Source organism: Accipiter gentilis, chromosome 6 (genome assembly GCF_929443795.1).
Source record: "Accipiter gentilis chromosome 6, bAccGen1.1, whole genome shotgun sequence".
NCBI classification, from domain to species: domain Eukaryota; kingdom Metazoa; phylum Chordata; class Aves; order Accipitriformes; family Accipitridae; genus Astur; species Astur gentilis.
In genome coordinates this window covers 31485082-31508023 of record NC_064885.1, presented here as the reverse complement: position 1 = coordinate 31508023, position 22942 = coordinate 31485082, and the positions used below count along the sequence as shown (strand labels likewise).

Here is a 22942-nt window from a genome sequence, read left to right as displayed (position 1 = left end):
ATCAACAGAGACTTTTCCCCAAGCTAAACATATTACGGCATCAGCAAATTACAGGGCACTGTAAATTAGACTCCCTCTTGTGCGGACTCTGCTTGCTGGGCCAAGGCCACATCCCTCCCTCAAGGAAGGCAGCGGCAGAGGGTTTCGTTACTCCTCGGTCTCCCGTGCTCCTCGCACAGGGCTGCGTGCTTGGGCACGGTCACGGTCACATGCATACTCCCCAAAGGATGCTTTTGTCATGTTACACTATGCCACTGACCAGTAAACCTCCACAAAAGAGAAAAATCATAGGTCCAGGTCGGTGGTAGGGCATTCTTACCCATTAAAAAAAAAGAAAAGATATAGGAAGGGACTGGCTTCCCTTTTCTGTCCCCAGTTTCTGAGGACCTGAAATCAGGAAAGGTTCAAACAACTCCCCAGAGCACCTGCTTTGAAAGCCTGGAGTCAGGTAAACAAGCAGACCTGGCTCGCTGACAGATGTGTTTCGGCCAATGTGTTTTTACCAGACCTTTTCTAGAGAACTGCAAAGTGTGGAGAAATGCAATTGCAGGTCTGGGAAAAACAATAATTAAAATGAACCGTTGAGCTCTTTTCACTGGAAAAAACAACAAATGCATCCCACACTCTCCCATCCCCCTTACCGCAGCTGGCAGCTTTGTTCACAGGAGTAAACCGGGGCCACCGGCTCCGGCCGTGTTTGGCAGAGCTCTGCCAGCTCCGGCACCGAGGCTATGCCATGCGCACCTCAGTGCAGCTACCCCTCCAGGAGCTGCATTTGAGAAGAAAGGCCCTCAAAAAAGCAGCAAAAGAGGAGCACACAGAGGTAAATGATTATTTACAGCTGCTGTGTGGGGAGCGTTACACAAGGGGAGGGTGGAGCGCGTTCCACCGCCCTTCCACGGCTTGTGGGCAGAAAAGCCTATTGCTGCCATGGCGTTTCTACTCCCCCAAGATGGAGTTAATGCTGTTTACCTTGTAATAAGAATGCTATTTCTTGCTTTTTTTCCCTTGGCTGAGTTTGTTTTCACGGCTCCCCTGCTGCTCTCCTGCTGGGGGAGCTGGCTCTGAAGGCAGCCAGGAGTGCAGGGCTGGGAGTACCAGCATCCCACCCCTCCCACCTGCTGAACGTTGCTGTGTGGTTCCCAAATTAAAAATCAAAGCCCTTGCTTGCAGCAGGAGGTGAATCTGTAGCAGGACAGAGCACTAGTACTAGAACTGAGCAGCTCTCATATAGCTGGGTCTTTCCTGGGAGCCAGGAAAGTAGGAAAGCTTGGCACTAGCTAGTCCGTGGTGTTCTTCCCTCCCTGCTTCGTACAGGCTAGAGTCTTTCTCACCTTTTTTTTTTTTTTTCCTTTAAAAGCCACCTGTAAACTATAGGGCACTGGCAAAGACTGCTCTTGTGCCCTTTGGTCCTGGAGATCCTTGCTGGGAATGCAGATGGAGGTCCTTAACTGCGATGAGATGATTTGTTCTCAGCCCTGATGTGAAAATGCACTTCTTTTCTTATGCCTGTCACATCCTTCACCTTCCTGGCCAAGAGCCAGTTACGTACCTTTCACAGGTACAGTATTTTGTGATGTGGTAGGTGAAGTACAAAAATATCAGGGTAAGAATGGGACTTGTGCAATGTCCCAGACAGAATGTGCCACCAGCTCATCTAACCCAGCCCGGCTGTGCCAGTCAGGAACAGCCTTGTGTGGTCAGATGGACCTGGTGATGCAAGAACTTTGGAATAGTCCTTCCTCAAGGAGGAAGACCCGGACAACAGTAGAGAAGAAGGGCAAGAAGGGAGCAGAGCCCAGTTTCAGAACAAGGCAAACCCCAAACACACAAAAATACCTAAATATGGGAAACTTAACATCAAAATTCAGGTTCCTGACATGAAACCTGCTCCTGGACTGGCCGATGAACTGACGGAGAGCAATTTATGTGCCTTGGAGGCAAACCTGGCAGATGGGTTGCCCAGATGGGTTGCCAAGTGCCCGGTTCCCAGCCCAAGCAGGACCCGTCGGCTGGCAGCTGCTCACAGGGCCTGTGGCAGCAAAGCAGAAGCACCCACAGGTTCCCACAGCCAGGGGCTCCTGGTGTCTCTGGCAGGTCTCTGTAGGAAATGTAGACCCTAGAAACACCAAGTCCCTGACGCAGTATGCTAGGAATCCAGGCAGGGCTTTTCTGGAAAAGCTGTAGGAGTTGGGATGTTTTCCAATAGAGCACATGAGGCTCAACAAAGGAGTGTTTTTCCCTTTCTGCTCAGTGATGCAGATGCCATAGCGTGCAGGACTTCTGCGGAAACTGCAGACAGGGTCAAAAGCAACGTGCCATAGAAAAGCAAGCTCCTTGTCACAGGCTGGGCTTCTAGAAGAAGGGAAATAGCAACCAGGCAAATTAAGGAGCCAGTGGGATCGGAGGAATGAAGAGTCTAATAAACGGGGATAATGAGGAAATCCTTGCAACGCTGTTTGTGTTGCAATTAAAGGGCCAGTTTGGAAAGTCCAGGTCAGCTGCCGAGTTGCCCATGCAAAGCCTCAGCTGAAACATGTGGCTGTTGTGAGTCTGTGGTTGGTGGGGTAAAACTGCAGCGCCCTCTGAAAAACGTGTGCACCTGGACCAGGTCTGTGATGAGCAATCATATCTCTGCTCTGTGTGACACAAGCCGTCTCCTCTGCCAGTTGGTGGGTGCTAAGGCGGTGGGCAAACGATGTTGCAGGGGAGAAATCCTGATGGCATACACGTGCACTTGGGTGCTCCTTGCTGGCAGGACGGTTTGGCCTCGTGAGAGGTCTTACATTGCAAGATTTGACTGCAGCCCTGCCACTGTGCAAAGAGCTAACTCTGGAATGCCTCTTCAGGTAATCACAGGTGCAAGATCCTGGAAGAAGATGCCACTACTGTTGCATCTTTTAGATGTCCTTTGTGAAAACACTGAGACAATTTTACATCACTGTCAATTCACTAGCTGCCCTGGAGTTATTCCATATGTCTTCATGCTCAGGACAAAGGCTCGGGCTCTTTCAGTCTGGTTACTCCTCTAGATTTGTAAATCTGCTACATTTGAACATCTTCAGGAAGCTACTGGCATTTCTGGGGTTTGCTTTTAAAGCAGAAGTGCTGCATTAACTTCTTTCCCTCAGTAATGCCACTATTTCTGCTTCTGCCTTACATTAAAAAGATTCTGAACTTGTATGAATATTTCATAAACATTTCTTATCACTGGCTGTCACCAGCTCTATTGGTTATTTCTGGGATCTCCATTGTCAGAGTTTTCAGTGCTTTAATACACTATATATATATGCTCAGAGCAGTACAGAAAACAAAAGCAGATTTATTATAAGAAGCTCAAGTGTAAATCAGAAGCTGAATCTGATAAAGGCATTAGCACAGAGGGTTTCTTAAAAATTATTGAGTTGGAGAAGCCAAGAAATCCAACAGGCTGATGCTATTCCAAAAACATCTTGAGCTCTCTTACTTCTTTGAAATATCTAAGCAATATAAATGAGCATACAATTCCCATTGACAGTGAAGTTCCCTGCATAGTATACACAGCTCTGGCACCATGTGAATAATAAATATGGTGTAGAAGAAGATGCCAAGAAGCAGTCAAAGTTCCCATTGTCTGTACAGACAAATGCTATCATTTCATTGCAAGATGGCTTTAGCAGCAGAAATGTCAGTCACATACAAGGATTGAAATCCAGTGGGAACCTCTCCCCCAACTTTTAATCCATGTTACTCCTTTCCTATGAAACCTATAGCAGAGATGGCCAAAGAGATGTGAAAAACATGGCCAAGAGGAATTGCATGACTGTACACGAAAGGCAGGAAAAAAAGCATTGGAAAGCTCCCTCCCAAGGAGGGTGAAAGGAGAGTTGTCTTAACTGGGCCAGGGTCAGTTCTTGGGATATCAGCCCTCCCAAGTTTCTGTCTCCATCCCTGGATAGTAAGAGAGGAGGATGCTGCCCCTTGTCACCACTGCACTGGAATTAGGATTGTAAACCATGAGATTGTTTACCCCCAAACTTCACCCTTGGCTTTCCAGCCAGCCTGCTGGCAATCCACAAGCCCTATCCAAATGAAAGTTCAGCTGAGAATTTTGTCAAACTAAGCGTACAAGAAACAAACAAGGTAGCCTCTGGCTGTTTCTTCTGTGCCAGTCTCACACACAGATCTGTGTCTCCTACAGTGGCCTATTTTTGCCAGCAGCCGAGAAGTGCTACTGACTGTTTTACAGGTGGGATTGCTATCCTTCCCTGTTTTTCTGCCCAGGACCTTACTTCTGCTCAGGAAACTTCAGCGTGGAACTTGCAAAAGTCCTTGGAGAGGGAGTGAGCACAAAAACATGGGAAAAAATTAATCTCAATGGAAATCCTTGACTAATTGACAGGTTGGAATAAGAATGACCATAGACCCCAAACTATGCCAGGCAACCAGTCTGCTCCAGGCACTGCAAGCTCACTCAGCCAGCCACATGCCTGGCTGTTTTGCTCTGCCAGCTTTACAAGGCCTAATTAGCTCTATTCCTTTTGTTTGTAATTACAAAAGCAAACAGCCCTTGGAGAGAGAGGGAATAGAGGAAGCAGCTCCTTGACTGACCTTAATATTACAAATAAAAGTTTGCCTCTCATCAGAGGTACTTGAAAATATGAAAGGGATGAACACAAGAGCCCCGGTGAATGGAAAAAGTTTTCTAGGCCAGGCAGGGACATGGGGGATAGAGCCTTGCTACACTGGGGAGGCATCAGTGCAGGTTCAAAGATACCATCCCCAGCTGGAACCATTCTCTACCTGGCCTGCAAAAAAAGTACACCTGACCAGCTGTGTTCATTGTTACAGCCGGGAGAAGCACGATAACCTCCCACAGAGGCTTTAGAGTGAGATGGATCCTCCCAGGGCCCATCTCTTCACAATCCTGTTAACCCAGGAACATCAAGGAACTATACATAAGAGTTTTGAAGGGACACGTATAGATCAGCAGGTCTCTTCCTGCTCTGGAGGCAGAGCACCTCATGCAGATAGCCACAGCCTGCACATACACTGCCCCGGATAAAGCTACAGAGAGCAAAGCACGGCTGAAACACAGAGCATCTCTCCCAGGAGCACCCTGGCTCCACACCCCATCCCTTCCCCATTCCTGCAGCTCCCACTCCCCTGCAAGGGAGCCATCCGCCCTCCCCCTGCCCCTTCCTGCTCCACCCAGGGTGCAGCCTGCCTTGCCAGGAGCAGACCTTCTGGTTCCTGGGCTGCAATCGTAGCAGATTACTGGGTGAGTTTCTGCCAGAGGCCACAACCGCCTGACTCACCGAAGAAGATCTGTCCCCACCTATGTCTGCTACAGATACACACAGCTAAACAAGCTCCATGCTAGCAGGCAGGCTCCCAAAAGCCCAAGCCCCCTCTTCTCCTCCATGCACACTGTCCAAGTTCTGCTCAAAAACAAGAAATGAAGTAATGCAGTCTGATTTTCCTTAAAAAAGTCCATTTATTGAAATTGTTTAAACACTTTATACAAGTTCCCAATACAAGCGTCTGCTCCCTGGCTCAGGGTTAATGCAAATACAAAAGCACAGACTTCAGCAGCTCTTTAATGTGACCTGTGCCGCCACCTCCTAAGACGAGGTCTCATGAGGCAGCTGCTGTGCACAGGCAATTCCCCATGGAGAAGTGGAAGCCACATGACCCAGCTCCAAGTACAGGCCAACATCAACTCAAGCCTGAAGCAAATGCTCTGGTTGGTTTCTTTTAGTAACTTTATGTTGCAGAGTCAGGTCGAACAGAGGTGCAAGGCTTATACAAACCACCAATGCCATGGTTGTATACAGCTCAGCCCCAGAGGCTCTCCCCGTCTACAGAAGGAAATCAGGAAATCTGATGCCTCTGAACACATACACAATTATAAAGCCAGGTCAGAAGCAACCAGTTTCCTTCTGTAGAAAAAGCGAGGTTGAGCTTTGGAGAACTGGTACCATCCTTCTAGGAATTACGAGACTTCACTCCAGTCAACCTCAGCCAGTGTTAGTCAAACACTAAGTGGCTGACTGGGTGTTTCAGAGGAAGGGGTGGGAACCTTTCATAAGCTGCATTTTTTTTTTTTTTTTTTTAAAAGGTATGACTTAATATGCAAAGATGGCTTTATCTTTAAAATGCTAGTTTCTTCCTCTTTGGTGAGCTTGGATTAAAAGAAAATGCCATAACCTTTGGGTCAGTTTCCTTGGAATTTGCCTTCATATCATCACTGAAAGTGTTTACAAGAAAAGAGAGACAGGATCAAATGGCAGCATGTGAGGTATCCTTGGGGAAACATCAGGGAGCAGCAGTGCATTCAGTTTGGTTTAACACATTTAGCTGCATAAGGCAAACTAAGACTACTGAAAGACTTAAGGAAAGAGGAGAGTGTTAAAAGGTGGCCTGTAATGCACACAAGGGGATAAAGCTTCAAGCTCAGTTAGGTACTAGGGTAGGAACACAGAGAAACAAGCACTGGCAGCACTTGGTGTCTAAGGAACAGCAGCAAGAGCCCCACCAGAGACACCCAGTGAAAACAGAAGGCAGTCGTTTTTCTTCAGCTCTTCCCCAGCACCAGGGAAACCTGCAGCTGCTTTGGGAGTCTGCTAATCTCTGTAGTCACAATTTTTGCAGCCTTTTGCTCAGACACAATCAACTTACAAGATCTTGTCAAAAGAGTGATGACACACAGTTAAGCCGAACCACCTTACGCTGCATCTTCTCTTGGCCAACAGCACATGCATGGAGAGTTACAGATTTCAATTTAAGTCACAGCAATTTAATTGTGTCTGACCATTTGCGATGCCAATCTGCACAGAAAGGAGGGTGCTGAAGGTGCCAATAAGACAGTACAAGAGCATTTTAGATCTCCTCAAACATTCCTACATGTAAAATCTTTTCCCTAAAATTATGTTTCCCCTTAAGATATTGGTTTCATCACTTTGTATATAATATATGTTCCTTTAATTTCTACACACACCGCACTGGGCTCTAACTTAATGGGATATGGGACTGAACTGTTACCATCTATTTTTTTAAAAAAACAACTAAAAAAAAAGCACCAACATCCATCTAAAAAACAGTATCATTTTCCCTTTTACTCCCAAATACTAAACTTAACCCAAGCTTGGAGGTTTCATCTTTCCAGTGGCAATACCTATGAACCTAGGCTAGCCTTCCTCCACGGGCTGGGAGAGAAAGGAGATGTCCAGTAGCAAAGAGGATTACAAAAATATACACATTTTTGGGAGAAGAGGAAGGCAGAACCTAGAGTCTGAACTCTGCTCAGGACAGTGGCATTGTAGTGTCCTCTCCAAAATGCTTTCACTACCAGTGCTGGTGGCTCCTCTTCTTTGTTTCATTATACATAATCCTTCCCTGTGGAGGGGGCATTTTTTGGATAGCCTCGGGTGGGTGGATACGAAGTTTCTCTCCGTGGACAGGAGCAGCAGAGGAAGGCTCCCCCCAGCATGGCCAGAGAAGCAGCTGCCCAGCCTATGAACAGAGCTGATCCAAACTCGTATCTGGGGAGAAAGAAGGAAGAAAGTGAGTACTACAAGTAGTGCCTCTGGATGACAACGTTAGCGTGTTCACGCAAAGCAGAAGGGAGCTGAAATTGGGACATTAGGGATGGAAGTGGCTTCCTGCAAGGCAGCAGTTTGGAGCAGCCCGAGACCCACCCAGGTGACCCTCAAAAGCCAGAGCTTTGTACACTGGGTTAGTCCACTCTCTTAGCCCACCCTGCGCAGCTGCAGCAGAGCCAAGCTCTGTGCAGACCGGGCCGTAAGCATCTAGCGGAGGAAAATTGCAGAAGTCACAGCAGTTAGGGCTCTGGCAGTGATGCTGCCTTAAAACAAAGCCAAGACTTATGGAGCCACATGGATGATGAGATCTGGTCCTAATGCTCTTTCTGCACAGTTTGAAGCCAACCCAGCTAGCTCAGGAAATTCCCTTCTTTGTTTTGAGCCACTGCTACTCAAAACCAAGCCCTGTGAGCATTTGTCATCCTATACTATAGTGTTATATCAAATGGGCGAGTACCTGGCATTGACGGGGGTGAAAGGGTCATAAAAGGCCCGAGCCACTCTGTTGCCAAACCACGACGTGGCCACCAGCGCTGCCAAACCTGCACACGAAGGGAACACAGTGGAAGAAACAATCAATAAAATCACTGCAAAAATAAGTGTAACAAGAAGCAGCACCTGTAACAATGCTGAGCTGCTGCTACCCTGGGAAGTTCTGAGCTGTTAGCGCTGGTTGGGAGAAAAATTAAGAAAGGATTTGAGGTCACCCACAGTTACGTTGCAGCAAAAGCAGGCCTGCTGACTGCCTTTCACTGAAGCAGGATGTACGGGTCAAACTCAGCTCTGCTAATAGAGACGAAAGGCATGCAGTCCATATAGAAAATATAACGCTAGTGCCAAGAGACCCATATGATGCCTCGGATAGTCAGCAGCTACTGTGCCAAAGTCTGCTAGGGAATTCCCAGCCCAAAATGCTCTTGCAGCAATGACAGCAAGCCCTCCCCTGTCCTCTGGCACCCTATGGGGGATAAATGCCGTTTAGGAAATGGTACATTTAACACTAAACACATCTGTATGTTACCAACCTGCAATGATGAAGATGACCCCACCGAAGACAGCCATCCGCATTTTCTTCACCTGGTCATCTTCCATGCACTTCATGCATTTCATGCCAGTCACAGAAACAAATACAGCAACAAGGCCCAGGAGTATTGCAGCCACCATCAGAGCCCGAGTGGCCTGCAGACTGCCTAAAAGACATTAGGATTTGTGTTACCACAAAGAAAACTCAAGATACGAAGTCAAATTACTGGGCTCAGTAATCATGTGTCAAAATACTCTGTCCCCTCTTACACAGGATACAACCAAGCAAGACAGTTCTTTTTTAGCTTTAAGCTCCCAGAGACTGTGATTGCATCAGGATCAGAGGACTCTCAGCCTCTTCTAAAATGCATGGCAAAACAAGGGCATGCAGCTTTTTGCAGGAAATGACCTGGGAATTGCCCTCAGACATCTTTTGTTCCTTGATCATTTGAATCCCAGTTAGAAGGACTTATCTGTTTATCAAAAGAAGTATTCAGATTTAGGCTCTACCTTGACAAAGCATTTAGGCACATGTTTTAATATGAATAGTGCCATACATATGAATAGTCCCACAGCAGACAGCAAGGCCCCTTTATTGCTCAACACTTCCAAAACCTGCCTTTTATACAAATACTTCAGTGTTGATTTAAATATTTTGTGTTAAATCCTCAGTTTGAGAATCCCTGAGGGTACAAAAATACAATTGCAACAGAAACAGGATTTTCCTAGCCAAGTAAAAAATAGGGGTTGTTTTTCTACCAAAAAATATTTAGCTTATTAGACTCAAAAGATATTCAAATGTTTTAAGAGCCTCTTGCACTTTTGAAGAATTGGAGAAGGGGGTAATGCTTCCTGCAGCCAAGGGTTGTATTCGCCTGGGTTGTCAGCAGACAGCCTCAACGTACTTTATCCAAGATTTGGTTTTCTGTTGATTCATTTGAAAGCATAGACACACTAACCCTAAGTACATGGGCTACTGAATTCAGATTTTCTTGATACCAATGGAAAAATAAAATTATATAAAGTCGTTACTGAAAAAAATCAGGTGACAAACCACCTGAATAGCAGTGAAATAAGAGCCTGAGCTTTATTGCCTGGCAAGTCAGGTTTGTTTGAACAGCATGGATTTTAATATACAGTCCTGTTAATATCTGGGAACAAACAGGGCTGGTTAATCAAGGGAACAAGCTCCCAGGAGCATGCTGTAACCAAGGCAAAAGTGTCCCCTGACACAGAAGGTTATCTAGCAGTGACACATGTACAGTTTTAGCAAAATATCACCAGAATCTGTTCCCAAGTCTGGAGCTCACCCCTCAGAAAGCACACTGGCTTGCATTCTGCTAGAGCTCTGCAAAGCACTTCAAGCTTGGACAACTGCAGCTGCAAGATTTAAGCCTACAACCGAGCACCTGCAAACTCATCAGTCAGCACTGGTACGGAGAACCCAGCAGAGTCTGTGCTACAATAACAGGCTCTTTGGCTCAACCTGAAACAGAGAGGAGTTCAAATCTGATACCAACCAGGAGGGTAGCACAGCCGCACACCTATCTATCCTCTACAGCTTCTTAAAATTCTTGTGACCCACACCAACAACAGGCTATCAGGCTCTAGTACTGCTTTAAAACAGATCCATATCTGCCTCTACGCACACCACCTTATTGTTCTGTACATAACTATGAAACCACTTAAAAACAATGCAATAAAAAGGTAATATTCAGAGCAATAGGAAGTGACACACTTTCTTAAGAAGTGTGTTGGCTTTCTTGGGAAAAATCCCACAATCAGCTTGGCTAAACGTCATCTCACTTCCTTCAAAGGGGAAAAGTGACACACCTCTGCACCACCCAGGTGTTAATCAAACCCCATCTGCTGCATCGATTGCAGAAACCCATTTGCAAAGCCATTTATCAGTTTAGCATAAATCACAACTGCATTATCCAAACACATTTTTAAGAGATTCACCTCCAAGGTCAGAGGTTGCATACAAAATATAATTTCTAGTTTACAAAAGTTACGGAAGTTTTCAGAAAGACTTCAGCTGACAGGTTACCACCCAGGCAACAATTCAACTGCCATACGTTTAAGACTAAATTGCGCATTACAGCAGCAGCTCTGGAGAGGCCAATGGCCGAACACTAGTTCATACTTTGCACGGGAAAGGACGTTTTCTGCAGAGGTACCAAATCTGTTTCATCGAGTCTACAGTAAGTTGGGCTTAGTCTTGCTGCAGAAGAAATTACTTTACAGGAGAGGGTTTTGAAAGAGTTCTTTCATGAAGCTGAAAATAGGAAATGTTATCTCAACTAGAAAACTAGTTATAAGGGTGGGAAGAGACCTCTCACCTTCAAACGTGGTACTAAGGGACGAACACAGGAAGATGCTTGAAAAAGTTTCTATGACCTTAGAAGACCTAACTATGAAACCTGCTAAAATCTCAAGATGTACAAGTATTAACTGGATGCATGCCATGTCAGCTTTGCAGAAGCAGCTGAACAAAAAGCAGCATTGTGAGCATTTCCCAGGGCTGCCTGCTTTCAGCAGCAGACCCTGGAGGGACATCTCCTGGTGTCCTCGCCCCCTCCCTTATGCAGGGCTCTAAGCATGTACAAAGCTTGCAGTAGGACAGAAAAACAGGTTGGAGCATTTGCAGAACAGACTGTCCATTTGTTTATCCCAAGAAGTTTTAGTGTGACATGACTCTGTTAGCCAACCATCCTCCCCTCTACCCAGCCTGGCTGCCCTGTGCTCATAGTACACACTGGGAGACAGCGCTTTTGTCTTCCTACCACTTTTGCAATGTGTGCAGTACACTGACTGCAGTTAATCATCATACAAGCTATTAGTTATTATGTACACATTAACAACCATGTTGTCAATGAAAGCTACACATCCAGAGGCTGAGAAATCTAGTTTAATAATAGTTCTGTTGTTCACATAGGCCTTTTCAGGTGCTTAAAAAAAATCCCAAGTGAAATAAGTATAATATTGTCTTAACCTGCTAAACAGGACTGGCTACCAATAAAAAAAGTAGAAGTACTCTACAGCAATTTAACTTTACAACTTTTATCATATTAGAAACAGGATTTCCCCCACACTCCTTGCTGCTGCAACTGTCTCGCCAACAGGAACAGGTAGCCCAATGCTTGTAGCCTCCCACAAGATACACCAGGCTGTCAGAAAGCCTGGCCAGTCTCAGGAGACCTTGGGGAAAAAAAGAGTCCTGTACAAGGAAAACCAAACTGGCCTGGCACCGAACAACAGCTGTCAGATGGCAACAGTATTTTGTCAATATAAACCACTATTAACTTGGAAGCCAAGCCCTTTTATTGCTGATTAGTAACGAGACCCGGCCTGAAAAGCTTATATAGCAAGAAAGCAGCAAGTACTGAAGAACAGAGACTTAAACACTACTGAAGATGGTTAATAACAAAAGTGAATTCTGCAAGCCATAAAATCCTGTGTAAATCCACAAAAATGGCACAGCTGCTCACATGCATTTTGCATAATGAAACCCACTTTTTTTAAAAACATGCTAACAAACAATTCTGACTTAGTGGGTTTGGACACAGACTACATGATGCAGTTTATCAGAAGCCTACATAAGACTTTCTCCTTCCCACCGGTATCGTTACCCAACACAGAAGTAATTGCTGGCAATTGCGTAGTTATAAAAAAATAGGACTTCACCAGCATATGTTTGAGGTTTTTCTGTCATCACAATTCCTTATTTATTCCATTTATGTCATCTACATCATAGAAAAGCTGTTGAGAAAGTGCCATGGGATTTTTGTAATGCCTGTTTGTAATGCCAGATTGCCGTAATGGCGCTGTGTGCAGATTATTGTCTGATAAAGATGCTCATTGACTGCCTTGTTTGTATTTAAATGATGGACTTTTCCTTCCCTTCCCATGGGCCTCCGTGCAATCAAGTGATGACGGAATACAGGCGAAACAGATGCTGCGCTGCTCCCTCTAATCTCTACCCGGGAAGTTCCCCAGGAGTTACAAGTACCCCTGTAGTGCAGGAAGCATGTTACACTGCCCACCTCCAAGAGAAATCAGCAGCCTTCAAAGCCTTGCCACTGGAGTTTCATGAATGCTGAATCTCCTGAAAACAGTGGGATCCAAGATCCTGCTGTCCTGCCCTGCCAGCATGTGAAAGTTACTTTTGTGCAGCAGGCAAGGGAATGAAGATCCAAGCAAGCAAAACCAGCTTCAGAGGTAGCCAGCAAACGTCTCCCACTTAGCAGTCATTCTGGCTGGACCCAAGAGCCTGCTAATGGCTTGGAGGCTTTCAACCCCCTTACCAGCCCCTGAAAAGACCCTGCACTCCCATCGCCGTCAGATAGTCTGGATGGACTCCTTCAAAGCACCTCGCCACAGTCTAGAAGACTGTACAGAGGAATCTGGGCAGAAGGCAGACTCAGACAGGGTCATGTTTCTTGCTAAAATGGGAAGGCTGGGAAGTCCTCACTGCATGTCCAGTGCAAAAGAGGCGAGTTCAGTAGGTGGCCTTGTACTCTGCCTACCACAAAGCAAGTAAGGTTCAATGCCCTCCTGCAGTCACCCGAACAGCAGAGAAAGCTTGCTGGTAAGACAGGCAACACACAGTACCACCATTTCCAGATTCCTGGTCAGAGGAGACCTGGGCAGCCTGTTTTCCCACGAGGCCTGGAAATTCCCTTACCCGGAGATTTAGTAACACATAGTAACACTAGCTACTAAAGCTGCTTAGAAGCTGCTTGTAGAGCAATAAAGCCAGTGTATTGCAACAGACTCCCATCCCCTCTTGCAGACACAACACGGCACAGCACAGGAACAGCCTCGGTGGCATTCCAAGTAACTCTCTACCTTCTCAAAGCATGGCACAAGTGAGACTGTTTTATCACTCCATCGTGATTTTTCATGAGGAAGGAACAGGGATTGAGAAATATGGGAGAAAATTAACCCTTAACCCACATGAAAAACACAGATAGCAGCAGGTTCTACCAGCTTACTCCAGATCCAAAGACGGAGAGGTGACGAACTATTTGGACACATTTGTCCCTTGTACTATAGCTTTGTCCCTCCCTGGGCCACCCTCCCAAATCCCCCACCATCATGACAGAGCAGGAGTAACCTAAGCATGAACCCTTCCTTCCCCCACCCATCTCCTTCCCCAGCTCCTGGAACAGGCTCAGCCAGGGTTCTAAAGATGTAGGAGGGAAGATTTCACATTTCAGTGGTGCTGTTTGACCCAGAGGGCATCCAAACCCTTGTTTATTTTCTGGGCTCGGGCACAAAGGCTCATTGTGGATGTACTAGGTTTGGTGATAGATGAGTCTCAGCTTGTCTCAAGCACAGAACCTCTCCCAGCAAAACCAAACAGGGTGATGAGTATCTTCAGCTAAAACAGCCTAGACAGGACCCAGAACAACCTCTGTTCTGAACGTGAGTGCGGTAAGGTGGGCCCGAAAGCTTCCAGAGACAGGTACCAGGAGTCCTTCTCCCTCCTATCTGAGGCCATCGCCCTGAGACCCCGGAGGAGCACAAAGCTCAGCTAAGCTCCATGGACGATGCTGGAGAGCTACAAGAACAATGCTGAGGCTGTTCAACAAAGCCTTGTTGCAAGGGTGGCTTTTGTTGCCTCTATGTCTGCATGTGGCCACGCACTGCTTTTCACGTAAGCCAGCAAAACGCAAAACGCAGCCTTTCTATTGCTTGAATAGGAGCACTGACATAAGCCCTCAGCTGAACGCAGCTGCGGGAGAAGTGCCAGCATGGGTGCACTCCAGCAGCGTGGCCACACGGGAAACTGGAGGCCCCTCACTTGGCTACCAGTGCTTATCAGCTTGTACCAATCCCATCTTCGACGCGCAGCATCAGTCCAAGGAGCCAAACACCGGCACATCTAGAAGAATGGCAATAGCTACAGATATGCAAAAGCTTGCTGGCAAAGCTTTCCGGCATTCCCACAACCATGAATTACTACAGGTGCGAGGAGGCTCAGTCCTTTCTATAGGGACAAGGTAATTACAGATCTGAGCCTCTCCCATCTGTGCATGAGGCTCTGACATGTGGCTCAGAGCATTCAGGGCACATGAAACTCTGGCAGGAAAGCGTGGCCAGGCAGGAGTTTTTCTGCCCACATAGCTGTACCACCTTCACCCCGACATAAATGAATACAGTAAGGGAACTCTTACTGCGCAGCTGCACCTGTCCCAGGGTGCGGCTGCTGAATGGGGTATAAATGGTGGTTTTTTTCACACCTCCACCCACAGCAGCACTGCCAGTCCCTGCCCAAGCCTACTAAGATCCTGAAGGGAGACCAGGCAGGGAAAACAGCAGAGAACGTGTATGTCCCTAGGCATGATCCACTTTCAAGCGAGAAAGGGGCAACGTAAGCGAGCTTGGGTACTGAAAGAGCGAGGATTCCTTTAGCCAGCCCTCACTGACTTTCCCAACGAGGAAAACATCCCCTGCGATTTCTGTATTTCTTGGGCTTCCTGGGAATTTTCAGGCAAGCGTGCCCTGCAGGGCGAGGGGCTCTGTAAGAGCACAAAAGGCCACTAACAGCTCAGCCTCGGTCCCTGGCACCTCACACCTCCCTCCCCCGTAGCCCTGGAAGAGAAGAGCCCTTATTGTTTGCCGGACAAAGGTGAGGGGAGCAGCCGGTTCTCAGCGCTCAGCCATGAATGGGCCAGGTCTGGAGGTCCCGAGGCAGGTCTTTAGGAGTCCGTTGAAGCCAGGCTCCGCATCTGATTCTGCGGGAAGGTCTCATTTCCAGCACAATGGGCTGCAGCCACACACGAGCCCCCGAGGCAAGTTTACCTTTCGCAACCCACCCAGGGGGTTGGCTGGAGATTCCTCAACACTGCTGGCATCTTCACCCCCCTCACCACCCCCAGTGCGAGATAAGAGGCTTGAAGCTGAGCTTATACATAATTACTACTCAAACCACCCCAGACTGTGTGCTTAGCCCAGCCCTGATCATCCACAACCTTGCACCCTGTTAGTGCTAGTGGGTGCACCGCACTCCTCTGCCAGCTCTAGGGTCCACGGGCGTTCGGGGCAAGGGAGCAAGAGTGATTGATGTGGGCTAGCAATGAAGGTGGGGTCTGGGGTGTCCGGCTTCGCTACGTGACACACAAGGAAGGGTTGGTGGCAATCTAAGGCGGGGATACTCCCAATGGCCCCCGGTTTGTGTGGAATTACCTGCTCGTTCCGTTGGGAAAGAGAAGGTGACCAAGGTGGCAATTATTATTTTATTAATTAGGGAGGGAGAGGGATGAAGGTGTTCGAGGACACTACTGAACTCGGGATGAAGGGAGGGATCTCGAGAAGGGATGATTTTTTTTTAACCCTTTAGGTGTCAGCATAAGTTACATGCTCCAGCGCCCTAGAAACAGCCCTCACTGGGGCTCCAGCTCTGCGTGGCGGCCCCGAGTGACACCCCAGCAAGCCAGGCTGCAGATCCTGCATGCCCGACATGGTTTTGCCATCCCAGGACAAGATAAGAGACCTAGAGATTACCTCGATGTCCCGGTCTGCCTAAAAACTTCGGGCAGCTGTACCTGGGCTACAGTCCAGCTCACCTGCCAGCCCTTTGCTTAAAAGCCCCGCGGGAGCAGAAGCGACTTTCCCAGAGAACAAAAGACCAAAACAGTCAAACGCAAAAAAGGATCCGTGCTCGAAAAGGCCACTTCAGCACCGCTGATGAACTTCGTCTCCTGCTGAGCCATGCCCCACGAAGGCAGTCCGCCTCTGAACGTCTACAGCCAAAAACTCCTCTTCGCAATCACCGCGCTTGCCTGAGCGCAAGTGGAGCATCCGACCCTTCCCCTCCCTCGACCGTTTTTTTGGGGGTACGGGCAGCCGCCGTGCGGGCAAGGGCTGCGGGACGGGTCCATCTCCCCCCCCCCCCCCCCACCCCGGGTACTTCCCTGCCGAGCCCCCCCGCCCGGAGAGGCGGTCCCGCCGCGGGGTCGGGAGGGACCCCCGGCTGGCCCGAAGGACAGTCACCGGGGGAGCGACCCTCAGCCCGGCGGGGGAACGCCACCGCGGGAGCCCCAAGAGGACACGCACCTGAGCCTCGACGGGACGATGGGTGACCCCGAGCCCCGCACCTTCAACCTCAAAGGGACGGGCGGCGTGGCTCCAGCGGGACAGAGACCTTGAGACCCGACGGCACCAGCACCCCCAGCGGGACAGGCGCTGGGCGAGGCGGGGGGGGAGGCGACAGGTCTAACGCCCCCAGTCCCCGCACTTCAGCCCGAGCCCCGACACGACCGGCACCAGCGTGCCGGCATAGGACCCTGCGGGACCGGTACCCTCAGCCCCGCCGGGACACAGGCACTGGGGCGCAGGGGGTGACCCCGCCGGGACGGACATCCCAAGGCCCCTCATCCCCCAGCCCCGACTTACTCTCCAGTTTGAGCAGCGAGTCGAACACCTTGCACTGGATCTGCCCCGTGCTCTGCATGGCGCACGACATCCACAGCCCCTCGTAGAGCGCCTGGGCCGTCACGATGTTGTCCCCCGCGTAGGATGCCATCTTCCACTGGGGCATGGCGGTGCTGATGATGATACCGATCCAGCCCAGGAAGGCCAGCACGAAGCCCAGGAGCTGCAGGCCCCCGCTGGCCATGTCTGCGCGGAGCCGGCCCGGCGGCGGGTTGAGCTGCGAGAGGGGGGGAGGGGGGGGAAGCGGGAGAGCGCGAGCAGCCCCGCGCACCGCACCGCACTGCCGCCCGCGCGCCGCCCCGCGCCGCTTTTCAAGCCGCCCTCGAGGGCGCCCCCTGCCGGCCGCGCCCCCCGCCCCGCCCCCGCGGGCTTTTCCGCGCCGTGGGACGCGGCCCCCCCTCGCCCCCCACTCGCCTTCCTCCGCGGGGAAGCGGGGGCAGCCGCCCTGGCTGATGCTGGCCCGGCCGTCTTCCCCCCCCCCCCCCCACCCCACCCCGTCCTTCCTTTCTTCCTTCCTTCCCCGCTGGGCGCAAGCGTCGGGGGTGATGTCGACATCGCCGGGGGGGAGGGGGGCACCAGAATACCCCCCCCCCCCCCGCCCCCGGGGGGTGACCCACTCCTTCAGGGTTTCACCCCGACTCACAGCCCCTGGGGCCCACCCTCCCCTCTCGGTCCCTCTGGAGAAGCGACTGTCCTTTCTGTCCCCCCACGGGGCGTGCCAGGGGATGATGCGTTGGCGCTCTGGGAGGTTTGGGCACCTCCAAAGGGTGCCCTGGTTGTGCTCGTGGGTCTCCCCCCTTTCTAGAGGTGGGGGCCCTGAGAGCATGACCCCACACTCACCTTCCTTGGGTCTTGCTGCCTCTTGCCATCCTTCACCAGCCGGAGCTATAAACTTCCCTTTTCGGTGAAGACACCCTCCCTGAGCCAGCACAGCGGACGGGAGAGGTGGAGGTCGGACTGTGCCAGTGCCACCCGTCCTGCTGGTGTCTGTGTGACCCACCTTCCCCAGCCCACCCCAGTGCCACCACTGCAAGGCGAGGGGGGGCAGGGGGGCATTGCCCGCCTGGCAGACTCGCTGCCCAGCTCCCTGGGCACGCAGCACACGTGGGAATACGCCGCTGCAGAGGAAGAATAGAGAAGTCACAGAAATTATCAGTACTATGATTTTAAAGGGCTTTCAAAGAGGCAGCTGAGCAAACACTCATCAACCATGTACAAATGCTGCCAGGACCGTAAATCCAAACTTTTGAATCTACCATTTTAAAAAGGATGATATGCTGCACACCTTCGCATTGCCGGGTCTTTCTTAAAAGAGAAGTTTTGATTTTTGAATGCTTCGGTGAGCCCAGTGAAGGTTATTGAACAAGGGGATTACAGACCAGGAAGGAGCGTCCTCTTTCTCGGGCGTGTATTTGTCCAGTTACTATAGTTTCCCTTTCTCCTACGTGAATATTTGAATATTGACAGATCCGCACTCAGAATAGGCAGAGTGAGGAAATACTGTCTCCTTCAGAGGGCCCTGGGAGCACACAGCATGGGCTGGGTGGTGCCGCCTGCCTTCCCCACGGGCTGGATGGAGGGGACGTTCAGCCTGGACCTGCTGTAATCCCAGGCTGTGAGATAAACAGGTGATAATTACTGATAAAGGTCCTGCTGGAGGTAGAGATGGGATTGTATTGTTTTGACACCGTGGTTTGCTGCATTCTGATGATTTAGGAGATTTTGCTGGAGCTGCTTCCTGAGATTTGCAAACAGACAAACAAACAGCCCCGTGATTACCTGACCAGTCCTGCGCAATGCTGGGGGGGGGGGGGGGGGGTCAAAGGGGAGAAAAGCAACTGCAATCTCCCCACACCGGGCAGAAACAGACAAAGCAAGGCTGGTTTGCTCTGAAAACACTTGCGGCTGCCGGTCCCCAACATCCCGGCAGCAGCGCTGGTGTGATGAAATCCATCCTAGTTACCTGGTAGCAAACTTTTCCAGTCATGTCCTTTTTCACTTTTGAAGGAATTAGGGAGCTGTGAAGCTGCAGCTGAAGAAATGGTGTTTTCCTGGGTCTCTGTGGACTCCAGTTTTGCAGCTTTGGGAGTGAAGAAGAGGAAAGCAGCAAAGTTTTCTTTGGCAATGCACAGATAACAAAGTAAATGCATCTCTCTGCATATTCATCAAGAACTCTGCTACAAAGAGTAGAGAAACAAGCATGCTACTGGCTGTTGGAGCTGGTCCTTGGGAGGAACAGTTCCTTGCCTGATGAAAAGGCAGGGCAGAAACCCATGCGAACCTGAAAGCAGGGTTAGGAGTGTCTGGATTTGATCACTGATGTCTGGGTAGTCATATCAGTCTGATAATGTCCATCAGCAAAGGAATGTGCAGTGTTCCCAGGTGCTTCAGAATGCTGAACTGACTCAGTCCTCTACTGACCCTCCTGCCACCCCCATAGACAGATCAGGCAGCTCCTCCCTGACTCCTGCAGTGCGACGTCAGCTCTGGGCAGGGGTACAAGTTCCAAAGACACTTTTAGGTTTAGGTCCTTTGGCTACAGGCTCCAAGCAGCCAGGAGGGGGAACAGAGCCATTTCGTGTGGGAAGAACTTGGGCTTTCTACTGAACCTTCTAGGAAAGTACAGGGAGGAGACCTGGGTGGCAACAATCCCATTGCACTTGCACTGGGAGGAACATCAAGAGTGGTCTTGAGGAGATGCATGTGGCAGGCATGCAAGCATGTGCTGTATGATGTAGAACTCCGACCACGCTGCTGGCTCTTGGAAGGACTGCAATCCATGCCCACCCTGTACTTGGGAAAAGCTGGGCTTAGGGTATGTCCTGGTGGCACCTTTGGGTCAGTTTGTGCCAAATCTGTCCATGGTGTGAGTCTGACTGCTTGGACATACAGTAGGACACACACATCCTCAGTTTCTTTCCCTTCCAGAAGGCCACGGAGCTTAGACTGAAGGTAGACTTATTCTGTGGGGGGTGCTGTGAGATTACAGTCTACAGCTGCCTGGAAGTGGGTGATGTGCTCCTCAGGGGCTGTACAGCCATCCCGTTGCTCCTCTGTTCCTAATGGGTGCTTCACTGGGCACTGTGACTGGGTGAATGCATGACAGAGTGGCCTTGGGTCAAACAAAGCCGATGAAAGGCAATACTGAGATACACCCATGTGCTCCTGGACCTCCCATAGTCCACACAGGCTGCAGCACAGGCTCTTTCCTGTGCCTTTGTGCACAGTCTCTAGGCACAAGTTCTGTGCCTGCATCTTGCTTTGTGGAAGTGAGAGCTTGAAGACAAGTTGTTCGTGTCTCTTTGACCATTGAACACCCCTGACAAGCCATATAAACACCTCCTGCACGAAGTCCCAGCTTCATGAACACCCAATTTATATTTTGCTTTCCAGGGACAGTTTGAGGTTGATACTTAATATTCACGTTTCGTGACTGATTTCAAAAGTCAGCAACTCTTTCTGTGGACATCATGAGGAATTTACAGAGCGAGATAAACACTGAAACTCCGCTTTTCCCCTTCATCACTCATCAGTGTTCTCAGTGCTCTGGAATTTGTGAAGAATTTTACAGCATCCCTAAGAGCATCGAATCTCCTTTTCTAGATTTCCTTCCTTTCTTTGAGACATGAAATATCATATTTCTTTTCTTTACATGATCTGCTGCACTGCTTCATTGGGCAAAATAAACCCTCCTTTTACTCAATCAATAATCACTGCCTTTCCTTCTGTGCCTAAGATTCTTTTTTTTCACTGGAAGTCCCAAAGAGTTTTCACTCTATTTTCACCTATTTTTTTCTACCTGACTTTTGGGGAAATACCGTTTCTTCAGATCATTAATCTCAGCTGAAAGACCTGGGTTTATCCAAGATGTTGCAATCTCCTCTAGGCTAAAGGTACTCCAGTACTGACAGTCCTTAGTGACTGGCCTGTTCTTAAGTAAATATGTGAGCCTTCATTTTTTGCCCTTTACAAAAGCAGGATCAAGTGAGAAGGGGCATGTATATAGACAGTTACTGAACTCAAACTGGGATGTTTTAATCTGCAGGTAGACAACCTCCTCTAATTGTTCATAGAGATTGTCCTCACATGCAACAGTCCTTGCTGTACTGAGCAAATGCTTAACACCTTGGTCATATCCCTCCTTTGGGTGGTGTTAGTCAGACGAGCAACCTCCCCTCCGTACTCAGCAGAGATTTGTGCTCCGTGGGTAGTAAATGATACCTGTTTTCCTTTCTGGCAAAAACAAACGTTAACACTTGCTGGGACTTGCAAGCCTTGCAAACCAGCAGCCTGGTTTCCCCTTCTCTCAGATGTTTCTCAGGGAAGATCTCACTGTGCAATGCCTGTGTTTGGCGAGCACGGGGTCGCGTGTGATCCTCTGCCCTGGCATCCCCTAAAGCTGGCCCTCAGGCTGCCCTGAATTTATCTTTGAGCTAACACTGATGTATTCGGGGGAAACATCTCATTCTGATTGTAAGTTATTATAAGTATGGGCAGGTGTGCAGAGCAGGCACAGCTGCGTGATCCAGGTTTCAGAGCGAAGACACAATCTCCGCATCTGGACCAGAAAATGGGAATGGCCAGACAACACCAACCCAGCCCGCTCTTTCTGGTGACAGCCAGTTGTAGAGCCAGGGAATAACACAAGCACATAGTGACACTACCCCAAAATGTGTTACAGCCCACCCTGATCCATGTGGCACTGAGCCAGTGCCAGTACTTCTAATTTTAATTTTGCTCACTTGATTTTTCCTCCATAAATTTGGCTGGTTTTTTTGAAACTTTTGGCACTGGCAGCATCCTGCAGCAAGAAGTTTTGCAGGTTTACTCTGTGTTTCACAGGAAAGTACATCATCTTGTTTCTTCTGAAACCTATGACTTGCTGTTTCATTTGATGTCCCCAAGGTTCTGGGGAAAAAGGACAGACTGGTGGGACCACATGCATTTAGCTCTGGTTTATATTGTCTAGAAAAACCTTAAAATTACTTTGTTGTTAATCTGCAGGCTGCTTTTTCTTTTGTCTCTCCCACTTACTCCCCCATCCATCCAGGAGAAACACCTCCGCTGAACCTTAGCTCCAAGCACTGTTTTGCAGGCAGCGCCCAGATGTCTTTTCCCAGATGTCAGGACGATCGAAGACAGCTGCAAATCTTCCCTGGGATTAGTCAGGATTGTGTCCAACTCAGTCTGCAGTGAGGGGCAGATGTTGTGTTTGACCATGGTAGCAGCTGAAGCAGCCAAAGATCACAGCTTGCAGGGCTGCAGAGCACAGCAGCACAAAGAAAGCTTAACCCTTCATCACCTGCTCACTATTGCAGGACTGCCATTCAGTACAAAGTTGTAAAGAAAAAGGTGTTGGAGAGGACCTCCTCCAAATGACTCTTATTGCCTAAAAGGTAACAGGATAGTGAATAGCACCAAAACCAGAGCTTTTCCCGGCACACCTGAATTGAAGTTTCCATTTCCAGGAGGAAAGCTCAGATTTCCTCTTTGGAATTGAAATTTGTGGTTGATGGGGGCAGCATCAGTTAGAGGGACTGACTGGACTTATTTGATACTCACTATGCACAGGGAATGTATTGTGAAAATTGGATTTAAAATGGGCTGTATGACTTATTCCTTCTCAAATATTGGGGGTCAGAAACACTATAAACCTCTCTGTGTTTGGTCAGCAGACATGACCAGGAATTCCTAATCTGCTGGAGATAAACTGAGCTAATAATCAACCCTCTTCTTGCAGTCATTCAAACATTCATGTTTCCTCACCGGCTGTAATAAAGCTACAGTTTTGGGAGCAGTTTCACTCTACTCTTCACATGATGGATTTCATCTGGCTCTAGTTAAAATGTGCTTATATGTAACACCCTGAAGTTGCATGAGGCTGAAGGCTGGCT

The 22942-nt window shown here is 49.0% G+C and overlaps 1 protein-coding gene across 1 annotated transcript; it reads right to left on the bottom strand.

The window, feature by feature from the left end:
- Nucleotides 1-5456: 5456 nt before the first annotated feature.
- Nucleotides 5457-17304, bottom strand: CLDN1 (claudin 1). Its single transcript, XM_049803167.1, has 4 exons — nt 17010-17304; nt 8609-8773; nt 8041-8125; nt 5457-7523 (listed from the first exon to the last, which is right to left on the bottom strand). Exons 1-4 carry the CDS (start codon nt 17230-17232, stop codon nt 7361-7363), a joined length of 636 nt encoding a protein of 211 aa, XP_049659124.1. The 5' UTR covers nt 17233-17304; the 3' UTR covers nt 5457-7360.
- Nucleotides 17305-22942: the final 5638 nt, after the last annotated feature.